This window comes from Ornithorhynchus anatinus, chromosome 7 (assembly GCF_004115215.2).
Source record: "Ornithorhynchus anatinus isolate Pmale09 chromosome 7, mOrnAna1.pri.v4, whole genome shotgun sequence".
NCBI classification, from domain to species: Eukaryota; Metazoa; Chordata; class Mammalia; order Monotremata; family Ornithorhynchidae; genus Ornithorhynchus; species Ornithorhynchus anatinus.
The window spans coordinates 9,625,652-9,652,464 of NC_041734.1; the positions used below are offsets into that span (position 1 = coordinate 9,625,652).

At 41.6% G+C, this 26,813-nt stretch overlaps 1 protein-coding gene across 3 annotated transcripts in view; it reads right to left on the reverse strand.

Moving 5' to 3' along the window:
- Window positions 1-9,321: 9,321 nt before the first annotated feature.
- The window catches only part of XKR4 (XK related 4), a 272,001-nt gene continuing 254,509 nt past the window's right edge, over window positions 9,322-26,813 (reverse strand). The window contains exons 3-4 of one of the 3 annotated variants that reach the window (XR_005660223.1): window positions 20,331-21,930; window positions 9,322-11,747 (exon numbers count right to left, since the gene is read on the reverse strand). Coding sequence is in view for 1 of the 3 variants with exons in the window: in XM_029068424.2 (XP_028924257.1) it covers window positions 20,984-21,930 (947 nt within the window). In the remaining 2 variants the exon portion in view is untranslated. Of the gene's footprint in view, window positions 11,748-17,867; window positions 21,931-26,813 lie in introns of those variants that run through there. The other 2 variants (XR_005660221.1, XM_029068424.2) reach the window with 2 other exon arrangements.

Consider the following 26,813-nt stretch of genomic DNA (forward strand, 5'->3'; position numbering starts at 1 on the left):
TCTGAGGTGCAGTGCTATTTTTTATTACTACCAGTCTTGGCTCAGTCAGACAGTCGCTTAATCAGTCTGTCAGTCAATAGTCACTGTATTTACTGCAAGTTCATTTTTCGAAGGTAAAAGAGGGAAGGGCAAGTTGTGTTTCACATGTTCTCAATAAATTCGGCAAACCTTTCAAAGTAACATATCGAACTTGTCTGGAATTATTTTTGTTTTCTAAGCTCTTGGCACATATCTTCTCCTGATCTTATTTTTACCTTCTAGATGGTTACAGATCCCTTTTTGCTGTTTGATCCGTTACTGAATATTATCACCATCCTACAAGGACCATTGGAAAGCATCCTGTGTTTTTAGTAAATATTTCATTTACAAGTGACTGAATTTTTTCACTCTCATATTTTCAAAGTAACTCCAGTTCATTATATATATGTTATGCAATTACCCAGACTAATATACCTACCCTTTCTCAGCATGTGGGTGTATATGTGCATGTGTATATATAGACATGATTACTTGTATAGTCACTTACTTACTCTGACAACTATATTTGTAAATCTTTTTATGTTTGTTGCCCCTAATTAAGCGTAAGCTCCCTGTGGTCAGGAAATGTACCTTGAACTTCTATTGCACTTTTCCAATTGTTTAATTCAGTGCACCACACTACCAGTACTATTAATATTATTATTACTATTATTACTTCTCTGAGATGTGGGCCTGAGTGAGAACTGGAGCCCAGAAAAGTTTTCAAGACATAACTGAGTTTTTAAATAGAAAATAATCTCTCATTGTGGTTGGAACCTTGATTTTGACCAACTGGTAAGGGGACGGATGCCCAGCAGCATTTCTACATACCAAAAGTCACATGTGCAACTCGGCGAGAGCCCAGGTGCATTACATGATCAGATCAGAACATGTGGCTTGCGTGCATGATTTAGCAGCACTCTCTGTCTGTGGGCTGGCATATTGCAGTGGAAGGAGAAAATTAAAAGTTTGTTTCAGATTAACTTGGGTTTTGAATTCCAATTTTTCAAGGAATAGATTCGGGATGCAGTTCCTGGTTTGTATAGATTGGTTACAGTCCAAGAAGCCCCCAGAACATGAGCCTATGCTCCAAAACCTGCAGTATTATTGGAGTTCACTGTATCTCATGAATTACCTTGTCAACAGAAGTAATAACACTACACAAGAACTTTTCATGGATATCTTAGAGAAGATTTTAGAGAAGCAGAGTAGTGGTAAGAGCACAGAACCAGGAGTCAGAACACTTGCCTGCTGGTGACACTGAGCAACTTCTCAATGCCTCACTTTCCTCATCTGTAAAATGGAGATTCAATGCATGTTCTTGCTCCTCCATAGATTGCGAGACCCACGAGTGGCAGGGACTGTGACTGATATGAGAGCATTGTATCTATCCAAGGTTTGTCGCAGTGCTTGGCACATAGTAAGCACTTAACAAGTATCACAATTCTTCTTATTATTTATATAAGAATCATTGACCTCATCTCCTGTAAATAAACAGTTAAAAGTTCAGCACTTTATCTCAGTTGCAACACTGATGGACCATCCATTTCTTCCACCTCTGCCTCGTGTGGAGAACGAGGCTGAGGGCCATCAGGTTCCAGCAAACCTATTTCCCTTCACAGTGTCGTACGTTTCCCTCCAGCCCAGGGAATTTATGGATCTAAGACGCTTTACTTGGAAACTCCATCGGTAAACCTACGTGTGGCGTTACAGAAAATGTCTCCATCTGGGGATGATTGGTCATAGGAGGAGTTTCAGGAGTGGAAAGAACTTTTCTAGAATGAAAGAATTTGAGAACCATTAGAGTAGGATACAGGCTTACCAGACCACTGATCTGTGCTCGGTTCAATTTCCCCTGAGCGATCCCTTACCTGCCTTTTGTCGATAGTTGCTTTCAGCAAGGACTTCATTACTTCCTAATTGCCTGTAAATTTCTTTTCTTGTTAAAGACAGGTCTAACAATCGAGTTCATTATCTCAGAAATTAACAATGACTGAACTGCCTAAATGTTTCTTTAGGAAGTGCCTATCAGCATGGTATTCCCAACAGACATATCAAGTCCGATACAATCTCTCACAACACCATTAAGCACCCCCCCCCCACACACACAAAAAAAGCAAACCAGCAAACCACATTTCATTCTTTACCACTTAAGCCCTGACTGGTGATAACAGGATTGGATGATCTAATGGGAAACGTTACATTTATATATCTTAATGGTAAAATTAACGGAAAGTTTGGGTTTATCACTCAGTGTGGGTTATCTCTTTCTCTTCAAAATGGATTTTGGAAGACTTCCGAGTGTAGGGTCAAGTTCCACATCCTGCGGCTCTCAGTGGGGAAATCCACTCCTTTGGCATAATTTTGTCATTTTCTCCTGGGAGAGGTTGCGAGAGTAATGGGGAGGTATCAGACTTGGATGGCTTACCCTCGGTAACCCCGGAAAATCCCCACGATACCAGGCAAGTGAAAACTTCTAAGGGCAGGGCTGCTGGTGATCAGTGGTACTACCTAACATCACTGTCTGGGCGAGGCACAATTACAGGTAAAGAGAAGGTGGAGGCTGGTGCCTGGATGCTAGCAACATTTCACCTTCATTTCCCAAAAAGGAGAAGACTCGCCAGAATCCTCCAGGCAAATTCTTCAATCTCTGGTGAGTCTGTCTCTTAAGAGGCCTTTAAGGCTAAGAAGCTTTTCCTGGAGACTTTAGATAACCGCTTCATTTGTTCCCATCTCTTTTTTCCCCATCTGGTCTTTTGTCTCCTAACTCTTTCTTCCTCCTCCGGTTTTCTCTTGGTTGTTCAGCTGTCCTCTGTTAAATTTGGTGGCCGGGCCCACTGCTTGGGAACAGGTACCTCTTCAACAATTTCCACTTCATCTGCAGTTTTAAACATCTTGTTTGACTATGCCGTTTTAGACGCTACAAGTCCTCTTGGGCTCCTTTGTACCAGGACTCCAAAAGCGACTAGCTGTACAGTAGCTGAAATGTGCTCTGAGAATTACCTGTAATGGCAACTTATGACTTCCTTCCAGAGATAAAGTAGAAAGCAGAAATGTGCACTTTTAATAAAAAATGATCTGGCTTTCGCACGGGAAAGCCAGCTCACTGGGACTTCAGTCTCAGATTCTGTGGAAGGTTATTACTTTCTCTTAACCAACAGGCCCATCTGTGACAGAATTCACCTTCTTTCTCCTTTCCTTATACAGTATTACTTTTCTAATACCCAGGCTGGAATCTCAATACAAATGTGAAAAACACCTTCAAACGGCCATAGTCAGAGCAGCTTCTGGGCCTCCTCTTGCCAGGCTCAGGGACAAAATGAAAGCTCAGCCATCTCTTAAAATGACCACAGTGTACTTTATTTAATGATTTTGGTACCTTGTGTTGCAGTAAAATAAAAAAAAATCTACAAAATCCAAATATATAAAATTTTCAAGTTTTCCTTTGTAAGTTTTACAAGAAAAAAAATCAAGATGTAACCAAGGAAATTTGTTAGTTATGAAGCACTACTTTCGACTTCATTTCATCACAAGTTGCAACTTACTTAACAGACCAAAGTAACTATGGTACTGCAGTACATCAAATACAGTACTTCACACACTGTGCTCTTTACTATAGCACAAGTAACCGCTGCCAGAGACAGCAGTGCTCTAGCCAATAAAGACATTCTTCACAATCTGGACTCTAAAGGAATGTTTGTATACATGGAATCTGAATATATCTATTTACAGGAAGGACATTTTAATAACTAATTTAATTCATTTCAAATAAAATACCAAATACATTTGTACAATGTTTACAGGTCAAAGCACAAGTACTGCCAAGATTTTCATTCAACTCAAGTCACTGTGCTTGTACTGAGGGGAAATATCTACACTTTTCTAGACACACACAAATGTGATCTCTCATCTCTTGTTTCTGTAATGAAGATAACAGAAGCACAATAGAGGCTACCTAGGACACTCAGTTTGTAATGCAACAGTTTGCAACGGGGAACTGAGAAACTATGAGTCCATTCTCTTCTGTTTCAAATTAATCTGCCAGCTATTACTCTACATGTCTTTCTGAAGATAGAGTAACCGAAAATTAAAGAGGGAAAGAGCACAAAACGTTTAAGGCAAATTAAGCAAATGCAAAGCAGTATAGATGGGTGTTTAGTGGATTGTATCCCAAACAGAATCTGGAAATGAAATGCAACCTCCAGAAGTCAGAAGTTGCTGAATATCTTCTTTAAATTGTTAAGCATTGCTTTGCACCACGTCATTTAAAATTTTCAAATGAAAAACCTGTTCATTACAAAGTGCATGGTTTCCTGTGTTCCTAAACTAAACAAAAGGCAGCTGAGGTAGTTAGATGTAAAACTAATTTACTTAAAATAACCAGGGAATGGAAACAGTATATGCAGCAAAATCCCAGCCATTTGGAATCAGATTCATATTGTGCAGTCATTTCATGTCAAACAAAATATTCTATTTTCCAATTCAGTCATTTTCTAGCAGACCAGGATGTTACTGGCATTAGTGTGCATTTTTGATTTGATATGGGCCCTCAATATAGAATGAGTTTGCATTCCCGGGAACCTGGTTGGTAATTATGTTTTGTTACTGCTTCTGCCTTTGACACAGCTGCATCAAAATAGCAGAAATTTCCCAGCCCAAGCTGTAAAAATAATGCCTCACAGAAACTGAAAACGCGACAAGTATGAAAGGGTGTTTTGTTTATTTTCTTTAGCCCCAAATTTAGGCTACTATTTGAATTTAAACTAGGCGGTAGCCCGAACTGACCAGTTGCAAATTTTATTCAGCCCATGGAAAATATTACCTCTGGGCCTCGGTTTTCCAGCAGACTTTCCCAATGCTTGGGTTTGGAACAGTTCCCCTACTCATCAGTACATCCCATCACCTGGCTGGGAGAAAGTACAAAATTTTTCACTTGGCCTAAGGGTATGTAGGTACATGGGATGAGTTCAAACCAGTGAACTTAATCTTAGTCTTACCTCTCCATTTGTCATTCCTTACTGGAGGGCTTCTTGAGCTCATATTCCCTTGTCTTTACTTGTCAGTAACTGACCTAAAAATTTATTCTTTTAGCCTTATCATGTGATATTTCAAAGAATGGAAGTGGGGGATATAAGATGTCAGGATTTTTTTTTTTAAAAAGGATGGGTTTATGAGTGAGGCTTAGGACAATTCCTTTTAAGACCCTAGAGAGGATCTTAAATGGAATAGCCTTGAATTAGAGCTTCAATTGGAAATTCACAATGAAAAGGGTCAAATGCATTTTAAAAAACAAATATTAGATTATCATTCTGAATGGTTTTAAACCTCAAAGAGATTTTATTTTATAATGATTAACATTCCACAACAACAAATTAACAGAAAACTTGCTAAGCCTAATTGTTCCAAGAAAGGTATCATTTTTCTAGGCTCGGTCATTTTCCCAAAATCGCTACTCTTTAATATTTTAATCTTTTTTTTTATCTAACCAATTGACAGAGCTGAATAGGCTCACACTGATCATGACATAGCAAATTACAAAGACTAGTATATTGTACTGCATTAGAAACATCTAACCAAACAAATTTTTAGGGGAAACTCAAATTCAGAAATCGGGTGTTTGAGTATCTCAGTTATGTCCCTTCAGAAACACTAAATGATTAACAGTCCATCATTAAAAATGTATACTCCAAAATGAGCTAGTTTCTTAATTTAATGTTACTCTATAGCAATTTCTACTACAATGCAGAATAGCATTCATGGACCTATCATTAGTTAAATGCCACTTTAGTGATTGGAATATTCCACAATCTATAACAAAAACATGTTGGTTGATTTCCCATATGTCTTAGTAAAAATTGCCAAGACAGAACATGAAGAAACATTTTACTAAGTTGGATATGCTACTTCTTTTCTCCATTCCTTTCTTTCACATCTTCTCTTATGTATCACTCTAGAAAATTCTCAAACTTTCAAGGCAGTCCAAGTTTGATCTAAAATAGTGAAATGTAGTTATATTGAAAGAAATGAGGTAACTCTGCAGTACGGAAAGAAAAGTGCTATGTATTGTTTATTGGGTTGGTAAAGTGAGAGGTACATCATCCGGGGAGAGGAGAGAAAAACAACCAAACCAACAACCCCAAAACTAGGTGAGCACATCCAAATGTTAGTTTGTTTAGTGGTGGTTGGGTTCCTGCTAAGAAGCCTGAAAAACTGGAATCTTGGCGGCACCGCAGTTTTAATAGTAACGGTACTTATTGATCATCCACTGGATGCAATTCATTGCACTAAGCATTTTAAACACCATGCTCAATCATCAAAGTGCACAATGATATCATACACCTAAAAAGGGTAGTGAGAATCACACGAGTAAATGTATCATAGTTTAGTGGGGAATCCAGACATTGTGTAGCAGGAGAGTCGAGACCTCTGGGTGTACTTAAACCATATTTGCAAATTTGGGTTTTTTTCAAGGTTAAATAGAAGTTGCTGTGTATCCATATGAAAAGGCAAGCTTACCCTTAAAAAGTGGACAGTTAAAAAAAAGCCTACACAGAACTTCTTTGGAAAGGTTTTACTTTTATGAAGAATAATTTTATTCTTTTCTTGAGAAATTATTGCTGTCATGTTGCTAACGCTAACTACTCCAAGACCTCCCCTACGGCTATGTTCCCCTCTAGACGCTCAGTTTCCATTACTGTTAATAATAATACTTATCAAGTACTTCGGCGCTTTCCGCCTTCAAAGCACTTTACAAGCATTAACTAATTAATCCTCACAGCATCCCTATGAGGTAGGTAAATATTATTATCGCCATTTGACAAATGAGAAAATTGAGGCAGAGGGTGAGTTCTCCGAGGCCAGGGTAAGTGCCCAAATGGGGATAGGTTCCAGGGTTCACTGTCTGCTGTTCCTCATGTTGACTCAGCAGACCACACCCTGCCTGTGATTCCGGGAGTCATGAGTTCTTGCATGGAGGGAAGAATACACCCCATAGGCGATAGGTTATTTTTCATAGAAAATATAAACCTTAAGAAACAGTCTGAAAAATAGGGCAGGTGTTTTTGGTTTAATATAAAACCACAAATTCCATCCAGACACATAAGACACTAAAACAACTCTGGGAGCAAAAGGGTGTTTCTCTTTCTATCGTACAAAGCTTTTGAAATTTATCTTTGTTAATAGAGTGAAACCTCATTCGTTGCCAATTCCACCGGACACTCTTGTCAATAAAATGAATGTGAGGAGCCTTTAGCAATAAAACTATTTTACGGACTCCAAGTTGAATTGGGATAGTGAGATGCAGTTATGACTCCTACATCCCTTATCTCTAGGGAATAACGGGTGTGTAAATAACAATCGGTCCAACAACAGATTTAGAAAAACAAAACCACCACAAATTACAAAACTGTACATTGAAATCCTAGGGTTTACCATCCCTGCTGATGAATCACTACAGTCTCTAGACTGTAAACTCCTTGTGGGGGGGGAACGTGTCTACCAACCGTTGTAGTGTACCCTCCCGAGTATTTAGTACAGTGCTCTGCACACAGCGAGTGCTCAACAAATACCACTGACTGATTGGTTGAACCCCCACACAGCAGGAAACCCCCCCTAGACAAGGGACTGTCTCGATATGAAATTCAATGGGAAACTAAATGGGAAACTAATCTACCCACTCCACAGGACTGTGTCAAACCGGCCAGAATCAGCTAAGGCAGACCATCCTGAAGTATCTCCTGCTCATTTAGCAATTCTTTGGAAATCCAGTCTCAGTCCTTGCGCAGCTGGAAACCCTTCACGTACATGCTATTAAGGTCTGGGCGACCGGCTCTGAGGACATACAAAGCCACAGGGTGCTGAAAGAGTGGCTCTGAACTTCACCTGTTCGCTGCCAAGTGATGAATGGGCAATAATGGAAAATGCACCGTTCATACAGCAGAATTAGCCACTGTCGCCAAGGCAAAGCCATACCAAAAGGTCATTGTGAAGAGCTGACTGCAGGGCTCAATTTCCAGCACCGCGCAGGAGACATGCTCACAAATCACTTACATATATTCAGTACAAGAGTCTGAATACACATCTCAAGGCTCCCATCAGGAAAATGAATTCTCCTCTGATTATTCCTTTCTCGTTTCTCAGTGCTTCTCTATTAGGAAATCATTCATGCTTCATTCAACATGAAGGGACCAGCTTAAAAAAAAAAAAAAACCCAACAATTCAAGACATGGAATTTCTTTAAAAGGGGAAAAACTGCCATTTGCTCCAGTAACATTTTAAAACCCCCTATTTTGCAGGGGCTGCAAATGGTGATAAATTAGCAGGATGAATACTGGGGTAACAGCATAGTCTCAAGGATGTTTTCTTTTAGAGCTTCCTACTTTCCCTGAACCTTATGGTGCACCGAAATACAATGTTGCACACTTTGAATGGGAAGGACAGACCTATTGAGTGGATTTTGTACTGAAAAGGGTCAAACCAGAAAACTAAATCTAGGGCTGATGGGGGGAGAGAAATGCTTGTTTCAGGATAAGTTCCCATTAGGAAAGAGTTCTGGGTTGTTGATCTAAAAATGCTCAGTGCCAGATAAACCCTTGGCCCTTACATGCTAAATCCAAAAGACCCACTGATTTTACATGATTTAACTGCCAAGCGGATTAGAGGCTGCTTTGCTATAAGATTTTTACTCCTCTTTCTCCACTCCAAAAGACTATTTAGTAGCAAGTTATGTCTGGCAGTAGATAACCGTACAAGGAAGCAAAGTTCCATCCTTTGCATGACTGGAATACTCTTTTCATGTCTGAAACAGGCAAGCACATCTTAATCAAAGGGGGTATTTCAGTTGAAAGTCTATTTTATCCAAGAAGCCCAATGGGGCAACCTGGGTGTTGACACCTTCCCCAGCGTGCTCAAAGGGACCAGCTGGGGTAGGCACCACCATTCATGAAGGAACCAATGGCTACTAGTCCTGCCTTCAGATTCACCTTGGCATGTTCCTTGAAGTGTGAGCCAAGTCTGAGAGATTCTCTGCCCGTCAGGTGGATCCAGTCCAGATCCAGATCTTTTGCCTGCCCTCCCATCCCAGTCCAGGCAAGGTTGGGGGTGGGAGGAATGGAAGAGGGCTGGACAGCCAGTCCTCTAACAGCTACAAACCATCCGGGTAAATCAGGAAGCACACGTGAGACTCAGTATCACGGACTGATTGCCTTTTCTACCACAAGCCCCAAAGAATGGTCTTAAGGCAAACCAGACTGGCTCATTCAATTACAACCACCCCCTCCCCACTCTCCCCCCACCCACCCCCCACGACCCTGCCCCAAATTCTTGTTTATTTGGATTGAAACGAGTTTGGATCACTAGGGTCACTAAACAGGAGCTGGGATCTGTTCGGGCATTAACCAAAATAAGTACCTAGCCATGTGTTTTGTCTGTTGTAGACACACGTTATCGATCTGGAATGCTCATTTGCTCTGCCAACTATGGTTTAAAACAGGAGAACATTGAGAGAATGTGAGAAAGAGCTGTCCACCACAGAAGGCATAGGGAAGTGGAGAGTTAGCTAATTTTCTGGATAATTTTGACAGAACAGCTTGCCACTGAGGAAAAGGTAGGGCATTAGTCAAGAATGATCGAGTGTATCTCCATCGGGTGAATTCTCTGGAAAGGCCTTAACTCTTCACTTTTCTTGTGTGATTTTTCTAATCAGTGAGTACAGTGGTTTGGGGATTGGCAGGCTCTAGATCCAGTTTAAAGGATTCAGCTAAAATTGTAAACCTGCTTTAGTGAATTTGAAAACAAAGGAATATTGTGATGTGGCGGTAAATTTACAGTAGGATGATACATAAGGCCATGGTAACCCTGAATCTCATTACTATTCAAATCTAGGGTAATTAAATTACAAATGTTCTGAAGCAAAAGTGACTTAGGACAACTTAGAATAGCTTGCCTTAAAATCCACCAGGAGTCCGTGGCATGCCAGGCCATATAGCAGCAAAGGGTCAGTGACCAGGGAGAATTATCACTGGGGAATCTTCCCTGTCGGAATAGAATAAGGCTACCTCTGATTTGAGGTCATTATCTTCAAACTCTTTTTCCGTATGCCTTGTTTCTACCACGTTGATTTTCTTGGAAGAAAATATCTACCTCCATAGTTAGAGGAGTGTCACGGCTCTCTCGAATCTCTACTCTGAAAGAAAGCCAAATGTTGCTAACCCACAAATGGGTGTGTCCTTTTTGGGAGACTCTCTAGATGCCTAATTTGAGCAATCCTCCCCTCCAGCACCTCCTTTAAGAGGATGGTTTTATTGCTCAGACGTTAACCTCGGTCGAAAACATCGAGTAGTTTACAGGAATTTGGGGGATACCTTGGTTACTTTGGGTTTTAGAAAACTAGATAACTTAGACTGACATTTTAAGTAGGATGCTGGGGGCAACTTCACGATGGTTGACTTTACATTTAAAAATAAAAAATGTGGTGGGAAGTAACATTGTTTTTCTGTCTTGGATTCAGAACTTGGGCCAAGGACCAATTAAATATTTCTGGAGAACCCATCTCTTAGCATTGGTGGGAGCATATAACTTCCTTTTGATGTTTTGGTCCGAAGGATCCAGCGGTGACTGAGAGGGGTGAGAAGAAGCTTCAGGCTTTTTGCATTTTCCATTCTTGGTGTTTCTTCAGAGATGGCGGGCCCATGCTGTTAAGGAGACTCTTCTGCGTATGACCCACGGCCACAACCGGCTCATTTTTCTGTAGACTGCATGACGAGCCTGAAGATGGGCATGATGACTTTCACTTGGAGGGTCATCTGGATTTGGTTTAGCACACTGTCTCTCTATCAAGTTAGAACCCTGTCCAGTATCTCAGGGCAGAAATGCTCATGAAGAATAATCGCCTGTGAACATCTTCCATGTTTCTTGTTGATATCATCTCAGTCTATTCTAGTCCCTTTCGACCAGTATAGCTTTGATCTTTCTCGAGACAAATTAAGTAGTTATTTTAAATAGTAAGGAAGCTTGGGTGAGCTGTCCATCTGAAGTGAATTTTAAATATCCAAAAGAGGTCATGTGGATGAGCTTAGGCACCGAAGTTTATACCCCCAAAACAAACATGGAATGGGGCAATGACAGTGAGCACCTCCACAGTCACAACCCACAACTTGGATTTGGGATGGTCTCGTCCCAGGGAGAGAATTGCAGAGTAGTTCCATATTACCTTCAACGTCCAAGTTGATTAAAAAAAAATGGTTATTTTAAGATGGACAACCGTGCCCTAAAAACTGGACTAAAGGCAGCACCTTTTTTCATGCACAGCACCTTGTAAATAGGAAACATTGACTTGTGTTCATGTCCATTACTGGATTTGGCTCAATTTAAAGAAAATGCCTGGATCCCATTAAGATATCATGAGGCAATTGGCTGCCCAACAATCCATTTCCCCCAAAACAGTGCTTACTTGCAAAAACAAGAGTATGCATATTAATAATATGAATGATGAGAAATTAGGCAGCATGAATTTATTAGTGTTATATTTCATGTAGGTCTTTTGCTTCAGCCCTAGGCGCAGAATGGCACAAAAATGAAAGTGGTGCTCCTTTTTTCACTAACTGATTAATGTTTGCTTGGAGTAGCTTGATTACAATATTACAAGTCACAAATATGCAAGATTAAAATGTCTGTTGAATTAATTAACTGCAAATCACCTCGAGTAAAGCTTGACAAGTTCCAAGATGTTTCTGTAAAAAACAAAAAGAATCAATTGCATCAGAAAATACACAGATTTGTGGAACTATAAGCATGTATTTCACAACCTATTGGTGGCCCACCTCCTCTTGATCAGGGAGAGAAAAAACTTCACTTTTCTCAGCACAAGATATCTGACTCAGATGATGAAAGATGTTTGCTCTCCAGAGTTTTCCAGTACAACTCAGAGCTCTGTACACTTGGTAAATAAATAGCCCATTCTAAAGATTTTAAAAATAGCTGAATAGTTCAGGCCTTTCACGGAGTAAATATCACTATACTCTTCAACTATAGGCCTTTGAAGGCTCTCCCTTTATCTACTAAGACCATCTTTTCACTGCTTCATAGCTTTGGGCTCAATCAAATAACAACAAAAACTAGCTCCGGGGCTACTTCACAAGTGGATGCAGTGACACCCAACCCGTGGAGAGCTCAGAGTTCAAAGAGGCCAAAGTACCAATAGTAATGGAGGTATAATCTCTTGGCTGGAAATCCCAATGCCAAATGGATATATAACATCCCCAAACCACTATGTATTTACCAAACACATTTAGGGGTATTCTTGATCTGGGCTTTTAATTGTTCATTGGTTTCTTAGGAAGTATCATTTTGATATTGCATTTTTCTAGAGCTAATGGTAAAGCATTTTAAACATTCCAGGGATTAAAGTGTAGTCATTAGTACCTCAGGAGCATAATGGACAAGACATTCTTATTTGCAATATAGATGACCCAAGCAGAAATAGCACCCTTTGATTACTCACTGATGATCTTATGTGAATGATTAATGAGGAAGTGACTTTAGTTTTCTAGATGGCAAAGGTTGCGAGACCTAGAAGTTTGACTTTCTTCTCTGGAATTAGCTTCACAGATAAATGTCATCTCACCAGTTTACTTTATTAGAGTTGATGATTTATGTAAACTTAGCATACTCAAGGCCAAAATGTTTGGTTTAGCACCCACAAGGTCAAATCAAAAATTCTCTGGATTTCTTAACCAGTACTCTGAGCACAAGAATACATAAATAAGCAAAAGAAATCCTGTCAGCAATAGCTGTACTACCTTAGCAGAACTGAATGGTACTATTAGCTCATGTAGGATTGTAGAGAAGTGAAATTTTCCAATTAATATTTCCAAATTATTTTGCTCCATACACCCTGAACCTGTGATCTCCAGCCGCTGCCTGGACTTCCCTTAAGAGGACTATGTAGTCAAGGAATATGGAAGGTAACTTAAAGATGCATGACAAAAAGGATTCTTAGAGAAAATATTACACAAAACTGCAAGTCTAGAAAATACTTGGTCTCAACAAGAACCTCTCATTTAAATCACTTTAAGAGTTTAATCTAGTCTCTTCTCTGGGAAGAACAGAATAACCAGTTATCATTATTATTATTATTATTATTAACAATAACTATAAAAACAGCATTTATTAAGTGCATCCAAAATTAGTAAAATAGTGACCCTTGTCCTCAAGAAGATCACAATAAAATTGGGATAGATGGTAGATATAAATCGACAAACACACCAGAGCTAGGAGAAAGAGAATAAATAATAGGCACTATGAATAAATTACAATAAGCAAACAGATATATATTTATGAATCCTAAACTGACTGATAGGCTAGAACACCAGGAAGGCGAGGCATTAGTCAGAGACTAGATCTTGAAGAAGGTGATATTTTAGGTGGGGAAGGATGTGATTTAGTTAAACTGAATGGGGAGGGAATTCCAGATAGGTGAAAGGCAGAACAATGAATCAGAGATGGGGAGATTTACCACTTGATTGACGGAGGGCTACCTTTAGTTTGGATTTGTGTGAGAACCCAATCCATGGCCAGTTGGATCTGAGGCTCGGTGTTGGATACATGAGTTCATGATCCAATATGTCAAAAGGCCTAGCTTTGGCCTTTTTTCAACTGCCCAGATTATCATGAGAAATCACTGGTTCCAATTACATTTTACAGCAAAAAGCTGCTGTGTTCCAATGTCAATAAATACCAAGAAATGCCAAGCTTCCTGTTGGAAAGTCAAACTATCCTACCAGCAAGGGAAAAAGACTTCTTGTATTGGAGTCTTGGAGTCACCGTAATCTTTTATTTCCAACTGATGACAGTACTCGGGAATCTACTGCCTAAAGCGAGAGTTTGTGTTGCTTTAACATGACTTTTACAGGCTGAAGATGTTTTAATTTTGTGTGCTTTTTATACTGTGATGATTCTTATACCTTTCAAAAGACAAACTGGCCAGGGTTACTTGACTGTGAAAGCAGCTAGCTTGCTCTTTAATGAAACTTTCCATTTTTATGGGGGCCTATTGTCTAGCTGTGCCTACTTACACTTGTTTGGTTTCATTACCATACTCTATCTATCATCATTACGGAAAGTGGTTTATCTCACTGGATTTTTGGGATGTCCAATTTGATGATGAGCAAAGCTTTTAAAAAATAACATAGCATCATAAAGGGTCTATTTACAGATGGGTTTGCCTTGTAATTAAGACTGACCCTTAAGAGAAATACATTCAACTCCAGTTAGGTTTGTAAGTGGTTCCTAGAATGTAACCACGTAAGGTTGATGGACACATCATCGTGGTGGTTACAGTGGTGAGGGATTTTGGTCTGATAACTGCCTGGACTTTGGACAGGCTCAGCAAGAATCCTGAAAGTAGCTGGCCATCAAGGACAACTAAGATTGCAGTGTCTATCAAGGCAGTTATGGCTGGTCTACGGTGTTATCCACTGCCTGGCCAGAAATGGGCTTTTAAGAAAAGATTCTTGCACAGCTTTGCAATGTGCTGCATCCCTGATCACCTACTCGCTTGCTGTGCCCACCGACTTAACAGAAACTTGACTGGCAGGGACAAGAGGGTGCAGTGGTCCCGTGTAAACCACTAGCAGTAGAATCGATTACTTCATGCAAGTTCTCGGTCTTGAAGACGTTGCATCTGGACCAAGGCTCGTCCTCTGTTTCCATTTGGAGACACCATCTTCGTGACCTGATCTCAGTAAAAAGTCTCTCGACAGCTAGGCGTCCACCTCAAACCCTTCCAGCACTAGTTCTCTGTCCAGGCCGACACTCTGTGCAGTGGGGATACCTGGGGAAGTGGTGATAAGAACTCTGGAGTAGGGCGATTGACAGAGTGGCTCCCGGTGGGGCCCACAGTTTATCTGCTCCCCCCATTCCCCAAGTAGTATTGCCAACACAGGTGCAAACTGGAAATGTCCAAGGAAGCTTGGAAGATGCCCCATTACCTCCTTCAGCACTTTCCTCTGCTTCCCCTGAAGGTGCCAAATACTCCGGGAAAAAGTGCTGGGCACTAAGAGTTCCTATTTCCAGTTTTTTTTCCAAATTAGCGGTGCCAGGGGAGACAGCCCCTGCCAGGAATTGAGGTGGCATAAGTGGGAGAGAGGCCAGAGAAAGAGCGCAAGAGAGAGTGCGAGAGTATGAGTGGGAGAGCAAGAGAGATCAAGAGTGTGCAAGATTATGAGAGTGAAAGAGAGCACGTGAGAGAGTGTGAGAACAAGACAGCGTGAGGGAAAGAACACGTCAAAGTGCATGGGAGAGTGAAAGCACGAGAGAGCACGAGGGTGCGTGAGTGTAAAAGAGAAAACTCCAGGGTCATCCCACTTTCCAAGAGTCATAAGCTTCCTATAGCACTCCCAGATCTGAAATATTACCCACTAGGATTGCCACAGGACCAACAGACTAGCATCACAGGTTCAGGAAAAGCAGTAAAATATTTTTCTGACTTCCACTTTTTTTTCCAGATATTCTAGGAATGTTTTCCCTGATTTGGAATTCAATAGGATTAATGAACAGTCCGCTGCTCTGTTTCTTCACAGTTCCATTCAAAAATGCCCAGCCATAAAGGAGAAAACATCTAATCACAACTTCTATGGGGAAAAGTTACCACTTTTACCAAAGAGTTACAAGTGACATTTTAGTCCTGTCGATCAACGGAATGTTTGGGAATGCCATGCACCTAATACGAAGGAGACAAAAAGATCACCATTTGAATAGTCTGTCTCCCAATATGTATCTTCAAAAATTTTGCCTGTTACTTTTGATGGATTTGTCTGAAATAGTTGTAACCTCACTGAGAAATCGTATGGGATCTAGACATTTTTCTGTCTGGGTAAAATGAACAAAATAAAGTTCAATCAGAACCCATACATGGATCATTTTGAAAGAGACTATTCTTGAAAGTGAAAAGAAAAAGGCAAGATAGGACTCACCATCATCACTTTATTTAGTCAATGGATCTTCACTGGGATTTGGGAGCAGAACTTTCTCATAGTGAGTTAGAAGAAGGAATAAAATCTAACCTCTTCTGGATAGAATTTACAGTTTTAATCACTGCCTTTAACAAAATTTGCTTTGGACATAATTGGTCATGAGGCCACTTTTTCAGCCTGAACCACTGCTGAATGAGGACCTCATTTTAAACCTTTGAAGAAACAAATGAATGGATTTAATTGAAGAATCAATTCAATAAGCAGCAGTGAGTGGAAAACTTTTAGAAAAAGTGAAAAATTAATTTCTGCCTTTAAACAAACTTATTTCTGATCTTCCCCTCACAGAGCACATGGTTTAAAGATTTAAACGGATGATAAAATGGCACATTCCTATTAACAGTCAAAGGTAGTTTTCCGAACATGTTTTTCGGCTACATAAATGGCTGCTTGCCACTTACTCCATTTGGCTTTATGCTGAGAGATCGGGCTTCATGTGAGGTAGCCTAATTGCTACAATTAGCAAAATTAAATGGCTCATTGTGTTTTTTATTCAATTCCACCCACATTCTGCACAGTTGTACTATAGAATTAGTGATTACAGCTTGGAGCCTGTTAATTCATGGACACATGTTGTGATTATTTCCATAATGCACTCCTTATAGGAACTCAACCTGAAATAAGGTGGATGGATGCATGCCTTTTGGTTCCCTCTTGAATTGACGCTGCAATCACTATAGACGATTGACAGCTCATGGGCATGGAAGTCAGGTCTTGAGCCCTCCAAATGCAGCGAAGAATCATTGCAAGCTGGGCACGGGCAAAAGTCGTGTGGACACAGCACAGAGGGAAAGTCAGAAACTTAATCCTGTTCACAAGTGTGGATTTGGGGGAGGTGGCAGATAACTTACGTTTAAGCTGCCTCTGAGACTTCTATAACCATGGAGGAGCAGCATTTTTAAATTATTACTTTTGAAAGTTTTGAAAGGTTTTAAACGAACTGAATAGAGGTAGCCAAAAAAGGTAATGTTCAAGGTCATAGATGAGAAAATCCTTCATTTGAATCTCTCTCACTGGGATGATTATTTTGTAAACATGAGCAACAGCACTCCTTTCTAGAAAATAAACAGCATATTTTAAAAACAGACCTAGGGCCTATATTATGTTTGGTCACTAACAGGTTTTATCATGTGAAATTTCCAACTCAGGAGAGAAACATAATAAAACTTCTGACACTGAGAATTCATTTTTCCTGTCCTTTTGATATTCATCAATAATATGCTATTCAATTTATTTCTACCAAGGAAAGAAATTGTACGTGTTGATTATTAAGCCCTTAGAAGTCAATATTCAGGTTTAAGTCACAGTGATTAACTTGTGTACAGAGAAGCGGCGTGGCTCAGTGGAAAGAGCCCGGGCTTTGGAGTCAGAGGTCATGGGTTCGAATCCCGCCTCGGCCACTTGTCAGCTGTGTGACTGTGGGCAAGTCACTTCACTTCTCAGTGCCTCAGTGACCTCATCTGGAAAATGGGGATTAGAACTGTGAGCCCCACGTGGGACAACCTGATTCCTCTGTGTCTACCCCAGCGCTTAGAACAGTGCTCGGCACATAGTAAGCGCTTAACAAATACCAACATCATTATTAGAGAAGCAGCGTGGCTCAGTGGAAAGAGCACGGGCTTTGGAGTCAGAGGTCATGAGTTCGAATCCCAGCTCTGCCACTTGTCAGCTGTGTGACTGTGGGCATGTCACTTAACTTCTCTGTGCCTCAGTTCCCTCATCTGTAAAATGGGGATTAAGACTGTGAGCCCCACGTGGGACATCCTGATTCCCCTCTGTCTACCCCAGCACTTAGAACAGTGCTCGGCACATAGTAAGCGCTTAACAAGTACCAACATTATTATTATTATTATTATCTAGGACACTGGCCTATTTCTTTATCCTCATCCTCACTTAACATTTATTGAGTCCCCTTACATCCACTGGCCCGCTACTCTACTGCTTATGCTTAAGGCTTTCTAGGATACAGTCAAGTCAGGAGTTTAAAATTTGAGTTGTTGTTGAATTATTCTTTTCTTTCACCATTAAATTGACAGGTTTCTTATAGCACAGATAAGATGTCACATGTCCATTAGTTTTTATGCCAGGTGACAACCTGGGTTTCAATCCAGATGAGAAACAAATCAAGCATTTAAGCAATGTAGCAATTTTAATTTTAAAATCTGATTATCCTTTCCCCCAAATCTTGGCCTTTTAAAAAAAAGAATGAAAGAAAAAAAGTCACTGAAACAGAATTCCAGGACCGCTGGTATTGGTGGAGCTGAAAAGGCAAGAAGGTGCTCAATAAATGTCTACTGTCATGGCGAGGGTAAACACCTGAGCAAAGATAAGTTTTTGAAAGAGTTGTCGTGCCCCTTCCACCATCTCCTGTTTGATTCTGAAGTCCAGGACCAATATTAATGAGAGATTTACCTCTACTTCCTTGGTCTCGGAGATGGCCTTGGACCCAGAAGTCAACATTTTCCCCTTCGGATGAGAGGGAAGAGGATTAATGTGACCATAAGGCACAAAGAATATGAGAGGGAGGCAGCTAGACTAGACCTCATATATTTTAGATACTTGTGCTCCCGGGAGAAATTTTATACTTTTTTCATTTTGCACATTCTTTCCAAACTGTCTTTTTTGGGGTGGTTTTTGGATGATTGAAAAAAAAAAGGTAAATGCAATTTTGCACTTTTGTACCTTTGATCTTTCACAGTGCCTCCTTAAGCCCTAATCTTTGGTAAAACACAATCAATAACTCCATTCCTGGCAGACCCCTCCTGGATTGTTCAGATAATCCCAATCCCCTGATCCCACTGACATGGCAGGCGACTGCTGTTTTGCAGAGAGTTTGCTTGGAGGGGTTATAATCCACCAGCATCATAATCAAGGTTGAAGTTTTACTGATGAATAAGTGTGGGTTATTAACAAATGGCTTCTGGAATGAATAGAAAAATGCATGCAGGGGCTAAAGAAGCATGGTGTAGACCACAGCTCTGTGGCTACTTAAAGCATCCTGTGGCAAGGTTAAGGAATAAATGACCTCAGCAACTTCTGACCGTTGAGCTAGGGAAGTGGAATTTTTCTTTTTTAAAGTCTTCAACTATGGCTTGCTTGTAGAAAATGGATGAAAGCAGTTATACAGAAAATTATTTTTCTTGAAGAGCTTTAGTGCCTTACCTAAACTTTATCTGATGTTCTAAAAATATCTATGCCTGTTATTCCTGCAACTCTGATAATGAAAAACAAAACTATTTCGGGAGAAACATATGCTTATCAATCTGCAGAGGAGACCAGCTGCTGTAATTTGTGGAGCACTTTTTGGAAATGCCAAGGTATTAAAAGAGCATAAGGTGGATTGAAAAGATTACAGGGTTCTATAAAAAGTAAAACCTTCCCATTTTGGTTACAAAATATTGAAACAATCCATGCGTCATTCCACTCTGCACCAGATTAAGAGGAAAGTATCAGAATATGACCTGCACCTTTAAAAAACTTAGAGCACCCCTGGAGAGACTGTGGAATGGAAAGAAGATTAACATTTGTACCCCACAAGGAGGTGTTTAAGCCCAGAAACCTGTTGCAAGCACAGAATTTTACAAGTGATTTAAACACACTGTTATCTGGATATCAACGAATCTTGAATCAGTTCCCAGGGCTCGTCCTCTTTGCGTGTGTCTTAGAATTCTCTGCTCATACTTACTAATAAGTGGCTCAAAGCCTCTAAAAGACATATCACTTTCACCTCAGGTGGGGGTTAAATAAAAACAACCGAAAGACAAGCTGTCTGTACACTTGGAGAACTTCATCATTTTTTCTTGCTTCCTGCTTGTGAAGGGCTCATGCCACTCATTCTCAATCCCTCAGGTATTAATATCAGTCTTGTAGGTCTGAAATGTTTGGCACTAGAAGGTTATGGCGTGTCACGTTCTTGATTCGCACCAGGTCACACGTGACACTCGGAGCTGTGTATTCTGAGCCCTGAAGTGGCTTCAAAATATTCATTTCCAGGTGCTTTGCCCCTTACCAACCAAACCTGGTCTCCAAAGGTAGTGGAGCCCAGGCTTTCAATTTTGCCTTTTTTCCTTCTTCGTTTTTTCTTTGTGTTTGTTGGTTTTTTTTTTTTTTTTTTGCAATTGAATACTGAACCGTGATTACCATTCGATTTACATGACTAAGTACTAGAGCGCCTTGGTTTTTTCTGAAAGTCACAAACGTACTGCATAGGATTTCTCTCAAAGAAGGATGCTTTCAACTGAAATTTTAAATGAAAATAAATCCTGAATTTCATAGAAAACTAACCATTCCATCAATATGAACACTTGTGTAAACAGGCTTTAGTTTGCAGTCCCCTGGTAGATTCACACACACAGATTTTTTTTTCACTTAAATAATTTGCAAATCTATTCCACACAGTAGAGGTTTCTTTTCAGGAGTCTCGAGAATCTTGTTTCATTTTTTTCAGGAAAAGAGTTTTGGATTGGCATGTTGCCTATTTTGACTGGAGGCTCTGTGTGTGTGTGTGTGTGTGTGTTTGTGTGTATGCATGTGCATGTGTGTGTGATAGAGTGGGAGAGATGACTATGTGTCTACACAAATATCAGTTACCCTCTTAAAAATATCCCATCGGTCATAGGCAGGTTTTCCCCTTAAACCTTCCTATGGTTTTGAATGATTGATTGAAAGAACTGTGCAGGAGTTCGGGCGCAGCGAAAAGTCACGAGTTGCGTCTGGGGGCATGACTGCGGCTCTCAGGCGATGTCGCTGCTCTGAAGGAGTCCCGCAGCAGCCCCTCCGCCGTCAACGGCTCAAACGACAACCCGTCACGTCGGCCAGACCGGCAACGCTCCGCCCCGCTGCTCTCCCCTCGGATGAAGTTTTGTTATTGCCACAGCCCTTCTGTCCACCCTTAGCTCGGACTGTAACATTTCAGCACCTCCAAGTTCCTCCCGTTTTTATAACGTGGTTTCATACTCCAGGCGCTCCTGAATCAAGGCGTCATCTTTGTACTGTAGCCGCGGAGGAGCAGGGGAACATTCAAAAGCTAAGATGGCCTTCCGGAGGCTTCTGTCCAATACGTGTCTCTCCCACGCTGGATACCTGTTCCTGAACAGGTCGATTTTAATGACTGATTCTTCAATCCTCGGCGGTCGGGATGATGGAGTGGAGGGGGCGGTGGGCCTCACCTGAAAGACAGGGGTGCTCCCGTCCCGCTCCACAAATTTCTGATCCCGGTCACTTGACAAGCTGCGGTTGTTGGAAATGGACCTCAGGGTGCTCGTGGCCACTTCTGGGGGCAGAGTGAAGGCAGTTACAGGGTCCTCACAAGCACAGCTTGGCGACTGCCCAAATCGAGGTCCGTTGGGGTGAAAGAAGGCATAATACATCAGCATAAAAACAATGCCCGTTAAAAAGCTGCTGAACACCACGCACAGCGCTGGGATGGCAAATGCATCCGCGATCTGTGGGGCCTTGTAGAGGTACCAGAGAGCACTCAAGGCAGAGTTTTCCAAAAGGATCACAAAATAGTAAATGAAGAGCCTGCAGCGTGTCCTTCCTTCCTTGACGTTGAACCAGCTAAAGATATAGATGATCCCCACCACCATGTCGAACACGATCTCTTCCCACTTGGTGATGCAGAATTCCGTCTCACAGTGGACAATCCAGAAGGTCATGATGCACCAGTGCAGGACGATGAAAATCCCAAAGTACAGCTGGAAAACTGAGGCAAAGAGGGCAAAAGTGATGACTCTGGCGGCAATGGTGAAGAAATGCCAGCAAAACTGGATGATGACGGCCATGTAGCTGATAGGCTTCTTGTCGTCGCGCGAGTCCCGGAGAGCCTTCTGGTAAGACGCCAAGGCCCACGCCAAGGACACGAGGGAGGCTGCGGCAGTGAGACCTGCGGAAACAAAGGGGAACGGCATTCAGCAAAGAGATACGTGCTGCGACGATGACGCCAATGCCCGGGGAAGTGAACGCCGGGTAGGAAGAATGAGGTTTGAGGGCCTACCTTGGTTTAGCCATTGGAAGCCTGTGGCTGAGTAACTTAACCTCCTGGTGCCCCATTTATAAAAACGTAAGATAATACTACATGAAACGCTCCACTTAATTAGATAAATTCAGCAAGCGGTTGTTTCAGACCTTCTCATCTCATCCACAAATCTTCCATGACTAATTACCAGCATCTTAATTCTTCCCATCACTTCAGTCACCTTTAACACTTGGGTATGTGTGAGTAGACTGATTTATGCCCAACCTGAGCGCTTGTGCCTACATGGATATCGGCCATTTCTTTGTCTGTTTTACCCCTTTAGAGGGTAAGATCCTTCTGCATAGGGAATGTGGCATTGGGGTTCTGTTGTACTTCCGAGAGCTTAACACCAGTGCATCACATTTAAGAGGCTCTCGATTGGCAACAGTAGTATTTAACTATTACTATTACTTTGCTTGCAAAGAAATCTAGTACCAATCCATTGATTATTTACATATAGACTCATGTAAAGGGACTCTAGGATAGCCCCTAATCCATCTCTCTGCCTCGACTGATTCTCCAGAAGCATCAATGTCTATCTCTTTCTTAAAATTCTCGACAGAAGGAGATCTTTGGAATTATGCTCGTATCTCACAGCTCAGTCAGGAAGTTCTTACTCTAACCTAACCCCACCCCCCCAGCTGCAATTTACTGCAATTCCTTCCTGTCCTATCTCCTGGGCAAACAGAAACCTCTGTTCATTCATTCATTTGATTGTATTTACTGAGTGCAGAGCACTGTACTAAGCACTTGAGAAAGTACAATATAACAATAAACAGTGATGTTCCCTGCCCTCAACAAGCTTACAGTCTAGAATGGGGGAGACAGACATCAATACAAACGCTGGCGCTCACACAAAATTCCACCATTATTCAAATAATCAAATTAAGTTCCCTCCTCCCTGCCCCACGGCCATACACAAACTTCTCTTCCCTTCGCTGTGTAAATCCATCTACTTTACCATTTCTTCTTTCTCTTGGAAAATACTTGAAAAGCCATCAGCTGTTTTTGCTGCCTTCCTTTTGGACTCTGAGTTCCCTATATCATGTTTCAGTTCCACACAACGCTCATATTGATTTACTGGAACTTACAGAGGAGAATTTACTATCACACGGTTTGGGATGTCACTGTGTTCAGCAGCTAAATATCATCATGAATGTAAAACCTGCCACGGGCCTTATGTTCTTTAAAATTCCATTTGCTACACAGTCTCCGGAGCCAGCCTGGGTTCACGGACAGGTAAGATGACCAGGCACCTGGTCGTCCCTCGACCGGACAGGGTAACCTGCCGAGACTCCAGACAAACTTCTGGGTCTGGACCAACATTTGTCAGATTGAAGTACACATGATCTCACAATCTCTGCACTCTGACAGATTTACAGTCCAAAATGGCTTCTTAAATCTGAAAATCACTTTCTAGCAATACTCCGTCAGACAGGAGAAATGTGGTTTAGCATGAAAAGCGATCTGACTTGAGAGTTCAGCACCTTCAGATTTACGAACACACCTGTGTCATCTTAAGGGCTTCATCACAAGAATAAAAGTATCTCTTGCCACCAGGATTCTTCCCCTGCCTGAGTGTAACACTGGCATCACAGGCTGCTCTTCACTTAGGTAGCTAACCAACTAATCCATCAAACAATCAAACCATCATTGTATCAGCGCTCAGCATGGCTTAGTGGAAGGAGCATGGGCTTGGGAGTCAGAGGACGTGGGTTCTAATCCCTGCTCTGCCACTCGTCTGCTGCGTGACCTTGGGCAAGCCACTTCACGTTCTCTGTGCCTCAGTTACCTCAGCTGCAAAATGGGGATTGAGACCGTGAGCTTCCACGTGGGTCAGGGACTGTGTCCAACCCAATTTGCTTGTATCCACCCCAGGGCTAGTACAGTGCCTGGCACATAGTAAGCACCTAACAAATACCACAGATATTATTAATATTGAATGAGAAGCTTATCCTGTGAGTCTCCTGATTGGCTGGAAAGCCCATCTGACTGACAGCTGCTCTTAACGGGGAGTTGGCTTCTCCTGGCTCTTACCAGTCAGCTTCATTACGAGTCTGCCATGAAGACTTCCAGGGTGGCAGCAGGCTGAGCAGATGGGTTGGAAAAACCTGAAAAACTATTTGCAGTCAAGTGGACATGTTGACATAACTTCCAAGTTAGGATTTTACACAGGACCTGTGGTATAGGGTTGCCAAGCCATTAACATTACTTCACCTCGGTAGCCCACTAGTTATTCGTTTGGTACAAAGGGTTGTTTGTCCTGAATAGGCCCTGGATAGAAACAAACATTTTCCACAAAGAAATCTTTTTCAAAAATACACTTGGCCCTGTGCAGAGTCAGGCCCCGACTTTTAGTTTTACTTTGGCAGGTATAAAATCATTCATTATGATGAATTCACATCTAGAGGTTTTAAAATACTCAAAGGTCAACTTTTTCAGCGAGAAAGTAGTCCACTTGAGAACCGGGCAGTTTCATGTAATTTAATTTCTCAATAATGAGAAAGCATCCAAAGCTACTGTGAAACAAACTCAGAAGCGAAGCGTGGAAAAAGAGGAGCGTCAGGGCAAAAGGGGAGGCAGAGAAGAAGTAATAAAGGTGAAGGAAATATACAATATTTATTAAAACCATGGGTGCAAGATATAAAAGGGAATGATAGCCCTGTATTTTATTACAATGCCACCTTCTGAGGATCACTGGGTCTCATTTTAATTAGTTTTCTTGCATATATATGTACTTATCCTTCCTTCTTAAAGAGCCAGGCTCTTCCATTTTATCTTTCACTGTCTTTTGGTGTTTCAGTTTCTATCTCTCCCATGTGTTTATCTCTGTGTCATTCTGTGTTTGTGAGTATGTGCGTGTCCATATGCGTTTCCCTGTGAATGTTTAGGGTTTGGGAGTCCCTAGGTGCATTTCCACTTCAATGAAGAGATGGATTTATTTTTTTTTTAGTGAGAAAGTTGGGGGTTTCACTACCTGGCTGCTAGATGGTGAGGACTGCTGGGTGGTGAGGAATGAGTTTTTTCTATTCTCTCAGGTGAAGCTGGGACTTTGTGTGTTCCCCTCCCTCTTTCCCCAAGTGCCTCTTCCCACTCCAGTCTGTACTTCAATCTGCTGCCCGGTTCATTTTTCTACAAAAACGTTCAGTCCATGTTTCCCCACTCCTCAAGAACATCCAGTGGTTGCCCATCCACCTCCGCATCCAACAGAAACTCCTAACTATTAGCTTTAAAGAACTCAATCAGCTCACGCCCTCTCCAATCTTACCTCACTCATTTCCTACTAAAGCTCAGCCCATTTACTTCACTCCTCTAATGGCAACCTACTCACTGTACCTTGATCTCATCTAATTTGCCACTGACCCCTTATCCATATTCTCCCTCTGGCCTGGAAATCCCTCTTCATATATGCTAGACCACTACTCTCCCCATCTTCAAAACCTTACTAAGATCGCATCTCCAAAAGTCCTTCCCCAACTAAGCCCTCATTTCCCCAACTCCCTCTCCCTTCTGCATCACCTTTGCACTTGGATTTGCTCCCTTTTTTCACCCCTCCCTCAGAACCACAGCACAATGTACATATCCATAATTTTGTTTATTTATATTAATGCCTCCCCCTCTAGACTGCAAGCTTACTGTGGGAAGGGAACGTGTCTACCAACTCTGTTATATCGTACTTCACCAAGTGCTCGGTACAGTGCTCTGCACACAGTAAGTGCTCAATAAATACAACTGATTGATTAAGTGGGATCCTGGAGCCATGGCCATAGGGAGATGCGCCAAGTCCTGGAGCTGCAGGTTCTGCATTTGGTGCAGCCTGGGAAGTGACAGATGACTATGGTTTTGGGGAAATTTGGGAGTGGAGGATTGGGCCATGAAAATCAACCAAGTCTTGGGGACTCCAGGAGAGAGCTGTTTGGGGCTGGGCAGACATCCTCTCTCCCACCCCCTGAACCCTGTTCTCTGAGCTACCTGGGAAGCAATGTGGCCTAGGGAAAAAGAGCACAGGCTTGGGAGTCAGAGGATCTTAGTTCTAATCCCAGCTCCGCCACTTGTCTGCTGTGTGCTGTGCAAGTCAATTCTCTGTTCCTCAATTTCTTCATCTGTAAAATGGGTATTCAATAACTGTCCTCCATCCTACTTAGACTGTGAGCCCAATGAAGGATTGAGACTGGATTTGAACATATTATCTTGTATCTACTCCAGTGCTTAGGACAGTGCTTGACACATAGTAAGGGCTTCACGAATACCATCCCTATTATTATTAGAGTTGCCAACCATCTGTAAATTCACAGACAGTCTATAAAAACAAGTCAATGTCCCCTCCCTCCCAACCCCCTGCTGGGCACTCAGCATGCCTAGCTTTAGGCCAGATAGATTCCAGAAGTGATGCCCAAATTACCATCTTGAATTATGTCAGGTTATGTCAGCAAAAACAGTTTGAATATCAGTAGTTTTTATACACATTGTTGATAGAAGTTATTCTCAGCAGTTAGCAACCATAATGGGTTGAGGACAGTGGCAGAGATTGTTTTGTATGCATGGTCTTTTCTTAGCTGTTTCTGAGGTTCCACTCCCTTCTGCATCATCTTGACTTACTCCCTTTACTCACCACCCAGCCCCCAACCCACAGTGCTTATATACATATCCGTAATTTATTCATTTATATTAAGGTCTGACTTCCATTCTAGACTGTAAGGTCACTGTGGGCAGGAATATGTCTGTTATATTCTTGTTTGTACTTTCCCAAG